The sequence below is a fragment of the Melospiza melodia genome, chromosome 6 (genome assembly GCF_035770615.1).
Source record: "Melospiza melodia melodia isolate bMelMel2 chromosome 6, bMelMel2.pri, whole genome shotgun sequence".
In the NCBI taxonomy this organism is placed as follows: Eukaryota; Metazoa; Chordata; class Aves; order Passeriformes; family Passerellidae; genus Melospiza; species Melospiza melodia.
The window spans coordinates 71376760-71394832 of record NC_086199.1 but is presented as its reverse complement, the minus strand read 5'-3'; the positions used below and the strand labels follow the sequence as shown (position 1 = coordinate 71394832).

The 18073-nt window shown below is 42.0% G+C and overlaps 1 protein-coding gene and 1 long non-coding RNA gene across 6 annotated transcripts in view; one reads left to right on the top strand and one right to left on the bottom strand.

The window, feature by feature from the left end:
- INO80 (INO80 complex ATPase subunit) overlaps positions 1-10271 on the top strand; it is a 61633-nt gene extending 51362 nt beyond the window's left edge. For all 4 annotated transcript variants that reach the window (XM_063159040.1, XM_063159038.1, XM_063159037.1 and 1 more), the window contains 8 exons: positions 867-939; positions 2350-2508; positions 3776-3878; positions 4440-4528; positions 5298-5453; positions 6538-6697; positions 7506-7715; positions 8297-10271. In XM_063159040.1, the coding sequence (XP_063015110.1) occupies positions 867-939; positions 2350-2508; positions 3776-3878; positions 4440-4528; positions 5298-5453; positions 6538-6697; positions 7506-7715; positions 8297-8514 (1168 nt within the window). In that variant the 3' untranslated portion in view covers positions 8515-10271. The remainder of the gene's footprint in view (positions 1-866; positions 940-2349; positions 2509-3775; positions 3879-4439; positions 4529-5297; positions 5454-6537; positions 6698-7505; positions 7716-8296) is intronic.
- LOC134419584 (uncharacterized) lies at positions 9839-17808 on the bottom strand. Of its 2 annotated transcripts, XR_010028080.1 has the most exons (4): positions 17541-17802; positions 11296-11455; positions 10554-10690; positions 9839-9975 (listed from the first exon to the last, which is right to left on the bottom strand). It is a non-coding gene; the product is annotated as an uncharacterized LOC134419584 (long non-coding RNA). The 2 variants fall into 2 exon arrangements; XR_010028079.1 differs by lacking the exon at positions 11296-11455 and having other exon boundaries at positions 17541-17808.
- Positions 17809-18073: the final 265 nt, after the last annotated feature.

Genomic DNA, 18073 nt, shown 5'->3' with positions numbered 1-18073 from the left:
ACCTGTTGACTCCTTTGGCTTTTTTATTTGCAAGATAAAGTCTTAAGATGGACGGCTTGGTTTTAGTTCCTTCCCATTCATTCCGCTCGAGTTTCTGGTACTTCACTGATTTTACATTTGCCAAGTTGTTCAGACAGTGTAGTAGCAAAAGGATGTGGCATTCCAGACTACTTCTCTTAAGCAGAGAAGGACAATGTGTTGATGTCTTTGGAGTCCCTACTAGTGTACTGTCTGCTTTGTTTGTGTCAGCCTGTTCACAGATCCATAAGGTGTGGAACACTTCTAAATACTGGTGACCCTGCAGAGACACTGGTGCAGTTCACGACCTTAGGAGAAACTTTGATTTTGGTGTTATCACTGGAGTTTTCATCAGTATTTGGTCATGCTACGTCTAGGGTTGTCTCCTTGGTTGTTCTGTTCAAAGCACCAAACTTAGAACAGAACTTGCATCTACACAGTTTTGACTTCTATTTTTCTTTTTTTTTTATCAGTTGAGCATCATTAAGGCAAGATTTCTTTAACATTGGGTCAGTTCTGTGAAACAATAGATTGTTCTTTATGTGTATGAAATCCTAATTTCCAGTGTGGGGAAGATAAACAAGCCCTGGTTTGTTTTGATGCAGATTAATAAACTGCAATTGCAAATTGAATGTTTACATGTTCAGATTGTCTTCATTTGTAGATTACCTTCTTTCACTCTTTCATGTGTTTCTTTTCCTTGACTGTGAATGAACAGCACAAAGCATTCTGAACTGTTCCAGTAATAGAAATAGCCCTGATTGCTTCATATGGGTCAAAAAATTGCTTTTGTGGTTATTCCTTGTTTGTGCACAAAATTAAGGGGGTTTCATCTCTTTCCTCTACAGGAATGATATTTTTGTGTTCCTGTTAAGTACGAGAGCTGGAGGCTTGGGCATTAACCTTACAGCTGCAGATACGGTGGGTGAAATTTGGTAACAATTTATGCTGGAAAAGTGGTCATTCTGTGCAAAAGTTGGCAACTCTTGCCCATACTGATCAATATTTTTAGTACTGCCATTCACATTGTGAAATTGCACGTACTGTTTACTTTGTTGTTTGCAATGTAATATTATCTTGATGATGAAGTTGTAGAATATTGGACATTTTGGTACACAGTTTTTGCTTACAGTTGGAAATTTCTTCCCACTCCACACGTACTTCAGTACCAGGGTCCAGAGAGGAGTTGGATTACTGAAGGGGTTTACAGGTGCAAATGACACTTAGATGAAACAGCATTCACTGTGTGAATGACCCTTTGCTCCCAAGGTTCAGTTGCAAAGGAAACAGTGGAATAGTTACCAGTTACCCTTTTTTCTGTGTCCAGAAGAATGAAGCAATGCTTATAAAAGTAGGAAGGCATTTGTAGTTGAAGATCAGCTACTCAGGAAGGATAAATTTCTTCCCCTGAGGTGTAAAGACAGACTGATTTAGGTAAATTGCAAGGATTTGCACTCTGGAGCAGCTGCCACTAATCACTAGGGAAGGAATACTGATGAACCATTCATCTTTTCATTAACAGCTATTCTTGTGATTCTAACCTGCACCTGGTGTGCTTGCAGATTTGACCTCAAGTCTGTAGCTGCACAAACCCAAAGATCTCTGAATAAAAAATATCCTATCCTATCTTGCTGTCATTCACAAGAAATCAGAAGAAAACAAATATCTGTAGAATTTTCAGGGTTTAAAAGAAGAAATAAACAGATGGAACCTCAGGCAGGTTCCTTGCATGAGGACTTTTAGTGGTTTTCTGTGTTACTTTCTTAATACTTTGCTAAAATTTTTTAAATGCTTTTGGCTTTGATGCTTATTGTGCATAAAGTATTATTAGAGTAATAGTGCAATATTAATTTAATGTAGCATCTCAGTTTTTTATAGTCAAAGTACTAGAAACATTAGACTTTTTCTAGGTTTTGAATAAAAATTGGAGTACTACTTTCTTCATTAAATTCTGATATGATGGTAAGTAACACTAAAATGCATCCATGATGGGGACTGTAGTCTGTAAGTAATTGTATGACAGTGATTCAATGTGATAACAAACTTAGGAATTTTTTGCCTCCCTATCAAGTCTATTTAAAAAGATATTAAAGATGTTCTTTGGAAGTTGAAGCATTCATAGTGTCAGTTAGTTTGAATTCACCTGAAATGCAATGGAAGAGACTTCACAGGACTAGGCAAGGCTAGTTTAACACAGCCTACAGTGAGGCTGTAATTCTGTGAAACACGACTGAACTTCTGTCATTATCAGTATATTGGATTTCTGTTTGTTTAGTCACCAGGTGCTCTAAACGTGTATTTCTATTTAATCCCTGTGGTGTTGCCTTGCAGGTCATTTTCTATGACAGTGACTGGAACCCAACAGTAGACCAGCAAGCCATGGACCGGGCCCACAGGCTGGGTCAGACCAAACAAGTCACCGTGTACCGCCTGATCTGTAAGGGCACCATCGAGGAGCGCATCCTGCAGCGCGCCAAGGAGAAGAGCGAGGTAGGACTGAGGAACTCGCCTGCACTGAGAAGTTACAGCAATGGTATCATAAAGCATGTATCAACATGAGTAGAGACAGAAAAAGTGTCTGCAGGGAGACAGAAGACAAAAGGAAGTATCTTTGTTCAAATATGTGTCTCTAACAGAGCAGCAATTCAGTGACATATGAACTGGAAAGAAGATAATTATTTACAGTATGGCTTCATAAAAATTGTTTCTTATGTTGCAGTGCAACTACTCAGGCTTCTTTAAGAATAGGGCTTCTGTCTTGGCTGTGTCAGAGTTACTGATTCTTCTCATGTTACACAACAGCTGATTTTTTTTTAAAGACATTTGGAAGGTAATCAAGTGGAAATTATTTGAGGTGTCAGTGTTGCCAGAAAAGCTCAGTGTCCTGCAGCATCAAGCAATAAGTGCACTAGGAACTTTAAACCTCATGATACCTCATTGGCAAGAAAGTAACTAAGGAGATTCATGGTTTTTGGTAGCAGTAGGTACACTATATACAGCATTCTGATGTATTTTTTACTTGGAGTTTTTTCTAGCTTTTGTGTTACTTGGATGCTGCTCATGATGTTGCAGCAACTGAATGCATTCACATTTCCCTTGTTGAAACATTTTTTTCTGAGATACTACGCTAGAGTTACCTGAAATCAGCCTGAAAATGAGGTGTAGTCTGCTGGTGATCCAAATCATTGAAATTGCCTTATATTAAAGCTTGTTCTCTTCTGTTAAGTTACAACTCTTCTTAGCTTTTGGGTTTGTTTTTAATATAGTAATAGAGGCTGAGTGAATTGCTTAAACTGCAACACCGACTCAGGATGGCGATACAATTTTCAGTCAAGGAGACTAAAAATGTTGCACCCATTAAAAATGCGATCTTCATGATCCTCTGTGCAATTACTTGAATATTTGAATGGGTAAATAATACTTGAGAGGGCTGTTGCTGTATTTTTGTTTTGTTTTGTTCAACAGTATATTAATTAATACTATTATAATTTGTGTTTTATTACATACTGCTTCAGAAAAAATGTAACTTTCCATAAGGGATGGTAATTTTCTGCTTTCTATCTCAGTTGCTTCTCATATTTTATACCCTGAAATTTTGCTGCTCAATTTGGTATGATAGAGAAATTGGATCAAGTCTAACTTAGAGAGACGTCCCTGCAGGATTTTTGCAGCTGACTTTTAGTAATGGGTAATAAGAAATGTTTCATGGTGGCTTTGACTAATCTTTCCTTTTCTTCACTTGTTTTTTTCCTTCTAGATTCAACGAATGGTAATTTCAGGTGGCAATTTCAAACCTGACACCTTGAAGCCAAAAGAGGTGGTCAGCCTTCTGCTGGATGATGAGGAGCTAGAAAAGAAATGTATGTGAAATTAGTGTTTCAGCAGTTCCCCCATTTTACACTTCATTACCTTATGAAATCTGTGTTTTTATCTCTACAAACACATGTAATGCTGATAACAACTTCTGTTTCCTGTCTCTTTTTGTACTGCCAACTCTTGTTAGTACAAGCTGGTTTGATATCACTGCTGAGCTGAATGAAGTTGTGCAAAATGAGACATGATGATGTGATTTAAGTTTTTATTGGCATTCATTCAGGATCATTACATTGTTCCTGAATGACAGAGCTTTGACAAGAACTATGTGGGTCATGACAAGAAAAGTATTAGTAAAAGAGCTGTATTTCATCATATTTTTGAAGTTAGAGGCATAGACTTTCATGTTGCTTGAAAGAAGAATTTCCCTGTAAGACTTTTTAGTGACTTGGAAGCAAATAGGTTTTAATGGAGTAATGCTTTCAATGTGTTTTAGTTTCAATACAACTGACTTTTCTTCCCAGTCCTGTTAGAATAAGAACTTCTTGTAAGATTTATAAAAGGATAGGAAATGTCTTGGTGACAGCTTTGTATTTCTTTTCCAACAGTGCGTCAGCGTCAAGAAGAGAAGCGGCAGCAAGAGGAAACAAATCGTGTGAAGGAACGTAAACGTAAAAGGGAAAAATATGCTGAGAAGGTACTTTGATACAGAGAGGTTGCCTGTGTCAGTAATAGAGCCAGAAGAGCTTCAGGATCACTGTTAGGGAATGTGGAAACATTTCATGCCAAGGCAGTCTTAATGAGTGAACCTTCTTGCTTTTACTGTTGAAAGTCAGTCTGTGGGAGTTCCTTACACAGAAGAGGGATATTAAAAAATAAGTAATGCATAGTTACCTGTATTTTAGCTGTTAGCAACTTCAAAAATTATTCAAATAAACCTGACAATCAACTGATCATTAAATTGGTGACTTTATCAAGATTTTGTTCTGCAAGGACTAAAGGGGAATATAAAGGAAGCACCAAACACAGGTAAATCCCATACAGCTATGAGGCTTCCATGGAACTGGGAAGATTAATTTGTTTAAAAAGCATTGCTAAAACCAGCTTATGAAAATTCTCAGTTGGTAAGACAGGGAAGCTTTGCATTAATGAATTGGAATTTTGTGTAATGGTAAAGTATTTCAAGCTCACTCCAAAAGGTACTAGAAATCAAAGTAATTTTGTAAGAGTAATACTCCATCATTCCAGCTATTTTTTGAAGAAAAACAAACAAAACCCTTCTGAAATCAAGAGAAGGAGCACTTAAGGGATCTGTTACCATATGCTTCAGAAACTTGTTTTGGGAAATTCTTCCTATGGCATTCCTGAGTTAAAATACTGCACTAGATTTTGAGATTTTGGGTTGCTTGTTCCCATTCTTCTGTTTTACTGCCTTTTCATTCCTGGTATTACTTCATTTATTTCAGAAGAAGAAGGAAGATGAATTGGATGGGAAGAGAAGGAAAGAGAACATGAACCTTGTGATCCCATTTGTTCCCTCAGCTGATAACTCCAACCTGTCTGCTGATGGAGATGACTCTTTTATTAGTGTAGACTCTGCCATGCCCAGTCCTTTCAGTGAGGTAAGAGTCCCTGCTGCTTTAACCCACATATTGTTTCAGTTGTGGTCCTACATCTTGTAGGATTCTTGCTGTCTGGTACTTTAGCTCTCATAGAGCTTTGAGTTTCTGGGGAAGTGATGCATCTTAAAGGTGAACCATGCAAATGAAAATAGTTTATTGAAAATGCAACAGCTGCTAATAAGCTGTCTTACAGCTCGTCATGTTATTTGACATTTGATTATTCCCCTCTTCCTTGACTCTCTGCCTCCCTTTTCTTACAAATTTATCCCCTGACTCCTCCCTTCCAGTCCATGAGATTTTTCCACTCTTACCTGGAGTCCCACTTAATTTTCTTCCTGCTTTCTTGTTCCTTTTCCCTGCCTTTCTCATGCTCACATTTATAACCATGTGCCCTCTCCCATAACAATATCTTCCATAGCAAGAACTCTCTGCTCTTGAGCCAAACAGTATCCCTCAAATAGCTCCTTGCATTCAGTGTCTTTGTAAGTACCCCTCAATAGTCTCATCTGTGTCTCTGTCTCTGCTTCCTCACTTGCGTCAGGTTCTGAATTATTGTGGTTTTTCTCCTCTGGAATTTAAATTAAAAATTCTCAGTGGCGTACATCTTGTTTTCCTTCATCTGTGTGTAAAGAATTACAAATTGGTTTTAGCAGCAAATGTATTTTGTTCTGTGCCATATCAATTAAGATTTCTGTATTGTACTGTTCCTTTATTGATCAAGATTTTTATTAGCAGTAGTAGTGGATTAAGAATCCTATTTTCTCTTTAGCACTTGAAAAGGCACAGTTGAACAGCAATTTGCTTAAATCTCTGTTGAGCCCATTAGTCTTTTGCTTCATAACTTAACATGTATTTTCATTAATTGAAATTAAATAGTGGGTGCAGGTCTTTACTGCTGCTCAGCCTGTAAATAAAGTGTGGTGTGATCAGGCAGATAACGTATCATGCTCATGCTGCTGTTGTAGAGAAAATAGGAAAGAACAAGTACCAATTACTTGTGATTGTATAGGTTTTGAAGATCTTACTATTTTTGTACCCTTTCCTAACCTGAGGAGCTAATGGCTTTGTTCTCTGTCACATTTAGATATCCATCAGCAGTGAATTACATATGGGCTCTATCCCTCCCGATGAGAGCAGTAATGATATGCTTGTGATTGTGGATGATCCAGCTTCTTCAGCACCTCAGTCAAGGGCAACAAACTCTCCTGCTTCCATTACTGGCTCAGTTTCAGACACCGTGAATGGTCAGTACTCTTGCCTTGATTTATTACTAACATTTGTTAAACCATGACTTTGCATAGCTGATAATAGGTTTTCTGCATTCTACCCAGGATATATGAATGGTTGGTAAGATTTGGGGGGAAAATAATTGCCTTTTCATTGCAAAGTTACTTCTGATTTGATAGAAAATCTGCTTATAGTCTGTCATTTACCACACTTACCTCTTTTCTATGTTAGTTACTTCAAAACCTTGTGTCCTTTGTTCCTATGTTATTGAGGGCTCTCACCCTTAAGTTTGTTACCAAATTACAGACAACCACAGAACTATTAATCTCTAAGCTTTTCCTTGAATTTGCTATTGGGTTAATAATTAGTTCTTTATCTCCAGTGGGTGGTTGAAATAATTTTTTTCAAGGGCAATGTAATTTTAAATAATGTCAAGTGGTTTTAATTACTGTAGTTTTTCACTGTGAAATAAGTAGAATCATAGTTCTGGATGAGTTTCATTAGAGGTAGCAGATGGAAGATAATTGCATCTCTGTCTTCAAACAAGAAAATGCATCATCCTGAAGTAGAACTTGGAATGCTCCACCTCTTTGTAGACTGGATTCATAATAATACAAGTAGTTGCAGTTAAGATACTGTTGCTGAAGAGTGAAGTTTTGTATACATAATTTCTTTTCATGAGATCGCTGCATGCCAGCAGTGTCCCTGTTACTGTGGGGGCCGCATAGGAGCTGTGTTGGTGGAACTGGCAGGCAGCTTGGATGGGGCACTCACTGCTGAGGAGCACTGTACGAGTCACTGGTTCAACATCCTTTCCTCCTTCAGGCGTTTCAATGCAAGATACATCTCTGGCTGCCAGAGGCCAGTCCAGTCGGAACCGGGGCCGTCCCAAAGGCGGCTCCAAGGGCGGCACTGGCAAAGGCAGGAGCCGGAAGTCAATAGCGGGGAGCGCGGCGGCCATGGCGGGGGCCAAGGCGGGGGCGGCGGCGGCCTCTGCGGCAGCGTACGCGGCCTACGGCTACAACGTCTCCAAAGGTGCGTGGGGCAGGGCACAGGCCGCGGCAGCTGGCCTGATGCTGCTTACAGCCTGTCAGCAGATGGCTTAAGTGCTGTGTTGTTGGTATTGCTTGTCCATTATATTCTGAGACCCGGGCGGTAGAAGGTGTGAATGGTAAGAGGTGTGAGAGGATAGCCAGTTTTACCTCAGATAACTTGGAGTTTCGTCTGCCCTTTGAATTATCTCACACCACATATTTTTCCTCTTGTTGTTTTTTGTTGGTTTGGGGTTTTTTTATGTGGTGTTCAGACAGATCAGATAGTGTTGTTTATGCCATGGCTATGGCTGTGGTTTTCCTGCATTGCATCATGTTGAAGTCACAGTATCGCATTCTGCTAAACTGATGGTGATTGAGGTGCAGCTTTACACCAGCTGAAGATAGCCCAGGGTATAACTGTAAGATGGTTTGTGTCTTAAGGACATCCCTCTTCATTAAACTGTTGTAAGTCATGAATACAGAGCGGTCTTAGGGCTGATTGTTAATCCATTGTCTGCTGTTGAAGAACCACAAGTGGAATAATATGCTCATGTAGAATTTGATTCTCTTTTCCATTGCTAGGCATGTCTGCAAGTAGCCCTCTACAAACAGCAATCATTCGGCCTTCCGGACTTACAGATTTTGGACCTTCAAACGCCTCTTCTCCCTTGAGCTCCCCTTTGAGCAAAGGAAACAGTATTTGTGGGACCCCCAAAAGTTTAAACCTGACCAGCAGTCTCATATCAGAAACTTCAATTCGGAAGCAAAGCAAAGGTGCCCACACCTCAGGTGGTCGGTAGTAATTTTGAACCCCCAAAGCTTGTCTGAACTGTGTTGGCTTTCAGAGTAGACCACCCTGCCAGTGGAAGGCATGCTAACAAATGCCTTGTTGCTGTCCAGCACATGTGTGGAAAGAAAATCAAAGCACAATGGGAGTGGGTGGTTGATGTGAGCACTTTGATTATGTGTATTCCAAAAAACTATCTTTGCAGACACTGCAAGAAGGAGGGAAGGGAGTCTGGGGTAAGACAGCATCCAACTACTCCATGCAATATCCTGCAGCTGTGTGTGCTTGAAGTCACACCAGTATACTTCCTCTCTTGTAGCCTGAGGTGGAGCCCAGCATTAATTTTGTCCTATGAAATCAGTATCTGAACCCCAGGAGAATCCTGTAGAGTCACAAGACATTAGTGTCCTGGCAGCTGGTCAGTGAACATGCAGGAGTAATTGGGGGCTATGCTGAAGATGATGTATGATCAAAAAAATTCTTGGGTTCTTCTGGTGTGGATCTCTGGGTTCTTTAAAGACTTGAAATTCAAAGGAAGGTGTCTCAGGTGGTTTCCAGGGAGCAGACTCTTTTCAGCACCATTTGTCAGGAAGATGTTCAGAGCTGCAGAATACAGGGAGTGCTGTCAGGCCTCGTGAGAGCAGCAGCACAGCCTCAGCTTCACACAGTGGAAGAAACCACAGGCCAGTGATTGGTTTGCATTTCAGAGTTCTCATCAGCACAAACATTCACTGTGTTCAGAATGATTTCTGTCATTTTTGAGGTGCGCAGAACTCTTAAAAGCTTAGACACAAAATAATGCTCTATTTCTATAAATCTCGAGAAGGAGGAAAACTGAAGTGTTGAGGAGGAGTTTGTGCTGCTCCTCTCACCGTGCTGTAGCAGAGCATGGATCTGCAGCTTGTGAGAGGAGCAATGAAAAGCAATCCTGAGAGAGAGAGAGAGAACTGTGCCATTCCCCCTTCCAGCCAAACCCTGGGAAAAAAATTGTATCTCATATCCCAGCCATCCCATTGACTGTTCCTGCAGTGTGTTTTCCCTCATCTCTGTGATCATCACACATACTGGCGTGGTTGAGTTCACTGCAGTGTGGGCGGTGGCCGTGTCCCGTGAGGCTGCTGGAAGGCAGTGCTGCCAGCACCCCTCCGTGTTCTTGTTCCCTGGTTGTTCCTTCCCCATTCTCGATGCACAAACCCTGCCCGTAGCCCCTTGCTTTGCTGTAAGCGTTGTCTGCATTGCACTGAGATTTAGGTGTGGGACAGTTGTTGTCTCACACTTGGAATTAAGAGGCTGTTCTGCCGGGGCACTTTCATCCTTTGAGAGAAGCAAGTTGAGTTGCAGGTCTGGGCTGTGACAGTGGAAGATGATTTCTTTTTTTATTATTATAATTTTTTTTCTGACCCCAAATCCTTTGCCTGGCGTCCTACAGTGTAGAGCGAGTGCTTCCTGTTGGTTCTGCCTCTAATTTGCACACCTGAAAATAGCAGAACTGAGCTTAGTTAGATTGATTTTTGAACAGATTTGCAGGGGATAATTGAGGGGGAGGTGATGTTTAATTAACTCATGAAGACTTCCCCCTTCCCCTTCTATTCACATGTACATACGATATTTAGAGGGAATCAGACAAATGCCAAGCCTTTTTTTCTCTTTGAATGTGCTGTCTATTTTTGTAACTGAACTTGTACATATGTATAAAGAGAGACACATCTTTCTTTTACTAACTGGAGGAGAAAATCTTAAATAAAATGGAGTGAGATAATTTTATGTAAATCAGTGTCTTTGTGGTTTTTATGCATGTAGCTGCATGAATGGGAGGATTAGGGAAGAGAGCATGGAGGGGTGTACATCTGGAGGTGCTTCTGGAGACAGACGCTGCTCAGTGTAAAGCTCTAGAGCGTCTGTGCTCTGGCAAGTATCATGTTTGTAACCTTCTTCAGTTACAACTGTACCCTTATCCCGTGTTTGTATTCACTGATTGCCTCATAATCTATTTTGGAGGAAGTGTGCAGCAGGTCACAAGAAAACAGAAGCAACTATAATATTAAACAGTACCTGGTCTTCAGTGGTTGAATTCAATACAGTTGATTGTTGAGACATTATTCTCTTATAGTTATTCCTTCTTTTTTCTTATTTTTTTCTTTCCAGTGGGAGTTGAAAGGACTTTTTTATGCACAGTCTTGATCTCCAAACTGCAGGACAGTTGCATTAGATTGTAATCCAAAGTGGAGAGAAAAAAAAATATCATTTGAAAAGCTTGCAAAAATGTAATATGTACTGTCGCATGCTAGACTTTTGGAAGATTAAATTATTGATATTTAAGCCACTGATAAAAATAAAAATATTTATTTAAGAGTATAAATATATTTAGAATATATTTCTAAAATAAATCATTAAATATATTTAATGCAACATAAATAAATTTCTAAAAATATTTAATATCATTTAATTTTCAAGAGAAACACTAAATGACATCACAAGTTGTGGCAAAAGCAGTGGTAGCCCATCTGCTTGCACAGTTTGTGTCAGTCCAAGAAGTTCAATAAGATCTAATATAGTCGTAAAATAAATGAACTGCTAGATCATATTCAGTTCAATTTCTGTAAGACATTACATTTCAACATTCTTGGTATTATGCATCATAGGAGAAAAGATTCTGTGATAGTAATCAAGGAACTGGGAAAAATCATGTGATGGCTGTCCTAGTCTAACTTCTTGGGTTGGAAAAGGAAGAGGTGCTGTAAAAACAAAGACTGGGAATTTTTTAAGAAGGAGGAGGTAGTTTTGTAATCAATACCTGGGGAACAGTTATTTTGAAGTGAGCAGATGGGTGTGCACACTGAAGCTTTGTTCTTTGTAATTTCATCTGAGCATCTTTTCACTCCAACTGTGTGCTGTGCACGTACATGCAGTAATGGCAGAGAAATTCACTTTACTCCAAGAGATCAAGGTATTTGCTAAAGGTGGACACAATGATTGAATGAACTGAGTTTGTGTATGAGCTGGAATGGTGAAATAGCTGTCAGTATGGTTTGGGGCATGTTGGGAGTGCCATGTATTCATCATGCTAGCTGATTATAGCATTTTACTCACTGATTACTACAAAACTGTTAAATACAGTTCACTGATCAATGCTGCTATTGAAGACATTTAAAGGTGATAATTTTCTTAGGTCCTGAGAAGTTAGGACCTAAAAGTGCTGTAGTGTCCCAGCCTCACACACATTTTGGTAGTTCAGCCTACAAGGGTTTTCTAGTTCAGAAGGGTCCCAGAACACCCTTTGTCCCCTAGCCTGCATTTTCTCTTATCTATTATGGCTCAAGTCTGCTGTCCTTTCCATTTAGCCAGCCACTAAATTTCATTTCCTTATTCTGCAAAGAGATGAACAGTTTACTGCAGGATGGTTTGAACCAGGAGCTGCTTTAATTCTTCACTTTAGGATATTATTGCTGCACTGTCCAAACGTAGTGTATTTCTGTGCCTTCTCCCCCTCTGTTGCATGCTTTCCCCACCACAGTGTCCCTGCTCTTTGCTGGTCTTGTGCCCCCTTTGTAGAAAGCTGCCTGTCTGCCTAGAGCTGTATCTTGCTTTATTTCCATATCCCCAAAGTATTTCCTTCAGCAGCATTTCCCAGTGGGGGAGGCACGCAGAGCTCAGTGGGAAAAGCTCCATGCAGTAAGAACAGGGATCTGCACTACTTTGATTGTAGCTCAGGAACAGCCAAGTTGCAGCTGAGAGGAGGAAGAGCACAATTGATAAATCACTCTGGCACAGGATGTGGATCGGTGTAATTTGGGAAGTGCTGCCTGTGACCACTGCACTGCATGTTCTGTCCTGGTCTTCTCAGTGACCTGGCCTGCTTCTGCTCCCAGATAGATTTACAGGCTCCTCAGCTTCTCACTTCTGCCTCCAACTTTCTTTTTTTGTTGACTCTCCAGTCTGAAACACACGTTATAACTCTCAGGGATCCTTACAGGCATGTCTTGTGCTTCCCTTCCTGCTCCAGGAGGCATGGTGGTGCACACCCTGCTGTCCTCTGGAAATTTCTGTTGGAGTGGCTGGAAAACAATTTGTAGCTCCCTACCCCAAGGGATGCTGCTTGCATGTGAAGTATAACTGAGAAATACGTACCAAAATAAAGGTAATCATATCTTACACTCCTAGAATTGTGAAGGATTTATTTTTTATTTGCAGCCTGCGCCAGTTGCACAGCAGTGAATGAGAGGGGAAGGGATGATTCAGCCTTTCTCTCAGGAGCATCCATTAGGCCAATACAGATGGCCCAGCTCTCAGATTCAACCGGCAGATCTGTAGAGTAAACAAGTTGTTCTTGTAGCACTCACATTAGCATGTGCTCCTCTGAAAAGCATCCAACAAACGCCTCTTGAAATGGAGGAATGCATGATAAGATGAGTTGGGTTTCCTCCAGCTTCAGCCTCCTCTTCATTCCTGCCTACCCCTTCAGAAAAGTGAAGTTACTACAAAGCTAATGGGCCTTGCAGGCATTTTGTACTGTACTCTATTTATAGAATGCTCTTCTAGGGGCATATGAGGGAATGCTTTTGCATCCTAAGCATGAGGAAGTGTTTCAGTACTCAGGTATGAAACAATGACTCCTTCCTTCCTCAGCTGATGAGCATCCCTGATAGAATGAGGGATGAAAACATTGGAACACCACTTTTGTGTCTTTTTAAGTTTCTCTGTCTTTTCCTTCTTTGTCAGTATTGCTGCTTTTGTTAGGTCTGTTGCACTTAACAGGTGACCATGTGAGCTAAACCTCCAAGCACTAGAGTATCCCTTGTCATCTCTGACTTTTTTGCAAGCTGTTTTTTTTTTTTTTGTTGGTAGGGGAAATGCTTCTGTCTAAAGTGTTAACTTTTAAATGCATGTCCCTTATGCCTTGCACCTCTGTTCTGAGGACTGTACAAGAAAAACTCTTACTGTTGCTCAGAGATTAGAATTTACTTGGAAATTTACTACTGATTTGGATTGTCTAACAAAACTGATTTTTTGACTATTTGTTAAATTTATTCAAATTTTCTTATTCATAACAAACTAGCAGCTTTCTTCTCAAGATGTCTTTAAGAAATACTCTCCTCTTAGTGAATCAAGTCCTGTTAATCTCACCTCTCATCTATTTCTGTAGTTGCTCTGATGTACCCTGCATTTTAACTTCCCAACTGGGTCTTCCTCTAGGAAGAAATACATCACAGGTGGGAGCCCTCCCTCCATACCATGGTAAGATGTCATCTGTCTTTCAGGTGACTGTCCTTCAGGTTTCTTTTCAAGTGTGGTGTTACAGTTTCCCTTGAAATTACAGTAGAGTTAAAACACAGGAATTCTCATTTTGATTCATTTTAGCGAGTACATATTAGAGTTTTGCAGCTGCTGTGTAGACAAGTGGTTTTATGATGCTGCTTCTTCAGCAGTGTTCCCAAAGAACTCCCCTCCCAGGTAAGCTCTTTGCTGAGGAAGAACATTCACATTTGCTGGGAACAGCTATTCCACAATTCAGAGTCTTCTGTAATTCAAGTAACTTTCCTCCACAGACAAGTCAAAACTTGTATCAGGATTGGTGTAAACCCATCTGAGTTCCTCACAGAAGTGCTTCCAAAGCAGTCACCTTTGGCAGCCCTTGCCCTCAGTCAGAAGCAGCACAGAGTGCCTGTCTATATTTCACTCAGCCTGTGGAGGCTGATGGGGTTTTTTTAAGGATGGGAGAGTCAGCAAATTTCACCTGTAGTAGGCTGAATGTTGCTTTGGGGTTTTTTTAAAGTACATTAAGCTTTTGGCGTGTGACTGCAATTAGCTGCGTGCTGATGAGCAGAGCGTGCTGCTGCACAGTAAACGCAATGGCACGAGGCCCGACACACCCTAGAGTGACACTTCATTGTCTGTGACAAAGCTCCCAGGTTTTCCTTTGCAAGCAGGGGAAACAAGAGATGTTCAGGCTTTGTGAACCTTCAGAGAATATTTAAAACTAACAGCCTTAGGGGTTACTCCATGCATCTGGTGGGTGCTAATGGGAGGGCCCTTCTGAGTCTTGTTTTGCTTGCTGCTCCTGGTCTTTCCTTAGAGTTCGTGTGAACAGTGTCTGCATTCCTGCAGACCTCCTTCTTCTTGCCATTTAATCTAGATTTTTCTTTTATTTAATCTTGCTTACAATCACAGTACTATGGTATTTCATAGAACTATAGAATGTAGCTAAAACTCAGGTTTTAGTTGGAAGGGACCTTGAAGATCATCTACTTCCAAACCCCCTGCCATGGGCAGGAACACTATTTTTGTTGAAGTGAATCTCGAAATAACTCTGAAGGTGCATAATGGGACCTTTCAGTCTCTGGATTTCAAGGGTCCCTGACACAGCAATTCAGCTTCATGTCTGTCCAGATGATTGCAGTCTTTCATCATTCTCTGCGTGTTCAGAGTTTGGAAGAAATTACTGTAACTATCTTGCGGTCATAATTTTAGTAAGATACTTATTTAATCTGGTTAGCACAATAAGAAAATTTTTTTCTTAATATTCAAGTAATTTGACATTCAGATCAATTCCAATTGACTAATTGGAAGCTTACTGACATTGTGATTCTGAATCTGTAATGCACAAGGAGGTTTCTAAAACACGGATGACACGGGACTGGAAGTCCTGACAATTCCTTTTATTGGCTGCTTTGAAGTTCTTTACATGATTTTGAAACAGCCAATCATGAGCTTTGCAGCTTCCCTGGCTTTGATAACTTGCTGCTAGCATATGCAATCAGGTGTATATATTGTATAATTAACATAATTTGGTTTCACTGCAGTTTACTGTTTTTTGTATCATTGTGTCTGTCTGGAATCAAATCACTAAATACTAAGAGTGAGAACTGGTTTGGTAGAATATTCACAGACAGATTAGAGAAGCCCAGCTCTGCCTTGCAATGATATAATTGATAGCATATCAATTATAAGTAATGTTTAAATTTTTACTTTAGACCAGATCTCATCTTTGAGATGTTATAGGAATTAACACAAGTGAGAAGTTTGGAACTGTCAGCAGGTAAAAGAGCTTGAGATACTGCAAGAAATTTGAGTGATCCCTATAAAGCAAAAAGCTTTATAGGGATCCCCAAGCTATATAAAAATGTTTCTCTGCTGAACTTAAATTTTAGTTGCTTTGGTATGTGAAAGTTCAGGAATATTGAAAGCAAATCACTAAACTTGCAACCACTCAGATCCTCACTGAACAACTGCAAACGTAAGAGTATCCATGAAAATATGAGATGACTCTTGCATGTTTGCATCAGGATGTAGTGCTGATTACAGGAGCACACAGTGTCTCTTTTTTCCAGTGTGATATCACTGAACACCCAGTGTACAGTACTCTGAAAAACATCATCCCTCAATATTTCACAATGTGCTTTGAAAGTCATTGTACGCTTTTGAAATCATATTCTTGATGTCTCAGCTCCCCATCTGTACAGTAGAAATTACACCTCTTCACAAAGGTCTCATGAAGAGGAGTTTAGGCTTGCCAAGGTGCCACAGTGATGTGCAGATGTTGCTATAGTGATTTGCCAGAGAAAAGTCAAAGTAGGGAGGGAACAGTCCCCCTGCATTTGTGTGCATAAAGGCATAAACAAATATATACAAGAGAAAAAGGAATTGAGCTGCTGCTCATTTTTAAGGCCCTCCCATCAACTGAAACGAGGCAGCAATCCTCTGGGAAAAAAAAATAGTGGATATTTATTCTGAATTAGCCTAGTCCCACAGTTACTTTTTTCTCCTCAGTCCTGAACTCATCTGCCCTCAAATTATAGGATATATTCCCAGGAATAGATTCAGTATATACTGAATATATATACTCTCTGTAATTGAGAGACAGAAGTGCTTCCAGAATCAACTGTGCTGTGCAGCAGCAAGAGACACTTTCATCTGGCTCCTGCCTAACATGTCCAGAGGTAATTGAGTCTCTTAACAGCTGCTGTCAAAGTAAAGATGAAAAGCCGCATCTGTCATAGCTGTGGGGAGCTGGGCACTCCTGCACTTTTCCCTCTTTTAAAATGGGATTGTGTATGGGGAGAAACAACTTGAAGTAAAGCACACTCCTATAAAGCAGAGCGAAGAATGCATGCACGTATAATCGGAAATGAATTTATGTATAATCAAAGAACCTGCTAGCTGTTTGAAACATACTTTTGGCTCAATTTTACTTAAAGAAACGAGTACTTCACTGGAAAACAAGAACAGGTGAGAGATGTCAGCCCATGGCGCCCGTAGAAGCCCCCCGAGGACAGAACCGCTGACCCCAGCTGTCTGTAACAGGATCCCGCACCCTGCGCACCTCCAGCACACCCAGCCACGCTCGGCCGCAGTCCCGGGAGGTCACTGGCAGCGCCGGCTGTCACTCGCTGCTGCGACACGTGGAAGCACACGAGCCAGCGCTGGCCCGGCCCGGCGGCGCTGCCTCCCCCAGCCGGGCAGCGCGGCGCCCTCCCTGTCTCCTTCCCTGCCTGCCTGCCTGCCTCCTTCCCTGCCTGCCTGCCTCCCTGCCTCCCTGTCTCCTTGCCTCCCTGTCTCCTTCCCTGCCTGCCTGCCTCCTTCCCTGCCTGCCTCCCTGCCTCCTTCCCTGCCCCCCTGCCTGCCTCCCTCCCTCCCTGCCTCCCTCCCTCCTTCCCTGTCCCCCTGCCTCCCTCCCTCCTTCCTTCCCTGCCTCCCTGCTTCCCTCCCTCCTTCCCTCCCTCCTTCCCTGCCTCCTTCCCTCCCTCCTTCCCTCCCTCCCTCCCTGCCTCCCTCCTTCCCTGCTTCCCTCCCTCCTTCCCTCCCTCCTTCCCTCCCTCCTTCCCTGCCTCCTTCCCTCCCTCCCTGCCTCCCTCCTTCCCTGCCTCCCTCCTTCCCTCCCTCCTTCCCTCCCTCCTTCCCTGCCTCCCTCCTTCCCACGGCATCGCGCGGTGCCTCGGGGCGGATTCGGGGTTTGGAAAGGCTGGTACGCCGTCTACCAAGGAGGGGATAAAAAGCTGCTTTTAAAAGTTTGTTTTCTAAGTGTTTTCAAACGTCACATACGCTTTGTGTAGACAGAGTTTATCATCAGCAGGCTGGCTGGTTGCCCCCCAGGCGGCTCGTTTGCAGACAGGTTCCAATTGCTGTAAGCGGGCTGGATGTGCGTCTGTGAAATGGCTTCCATATTGCCCGTGCTGTTGGCGTCTCTCTGTGCTCGGGCTCAGTTTAAGGCGAAGCGGAGGGCTGAGGCCAGAAGGCAGTGAAAGGCAGAGCTCACGGCATCCCGGGGCGTTCCCGGCCTCCCCCGGCCGTGACCGAGGGCGCGGGGCCGTGTGCGGGGGGCAGCGAGCCCCGCTCTGCGGCTGCGGCTGCGGCGGGACGGGCAGCGTGGGCAGGTGCCCCGTGTGCTGGGCCGCAGCTCTCTGCTGGCACGTACCCAGCGGGTTCATCATGTTTCTGAATCTCAGGCTCGCTAACCAACACGGGTACGTGAAACCTCTCCAAACTCTCCAAAAGTCACTCTCTGACTTGCCTTTCTGTGAGTGAAACTCTGACAGATTTCCAGGTGCCTCAATAGCTGATACCTGCTTGTGGAC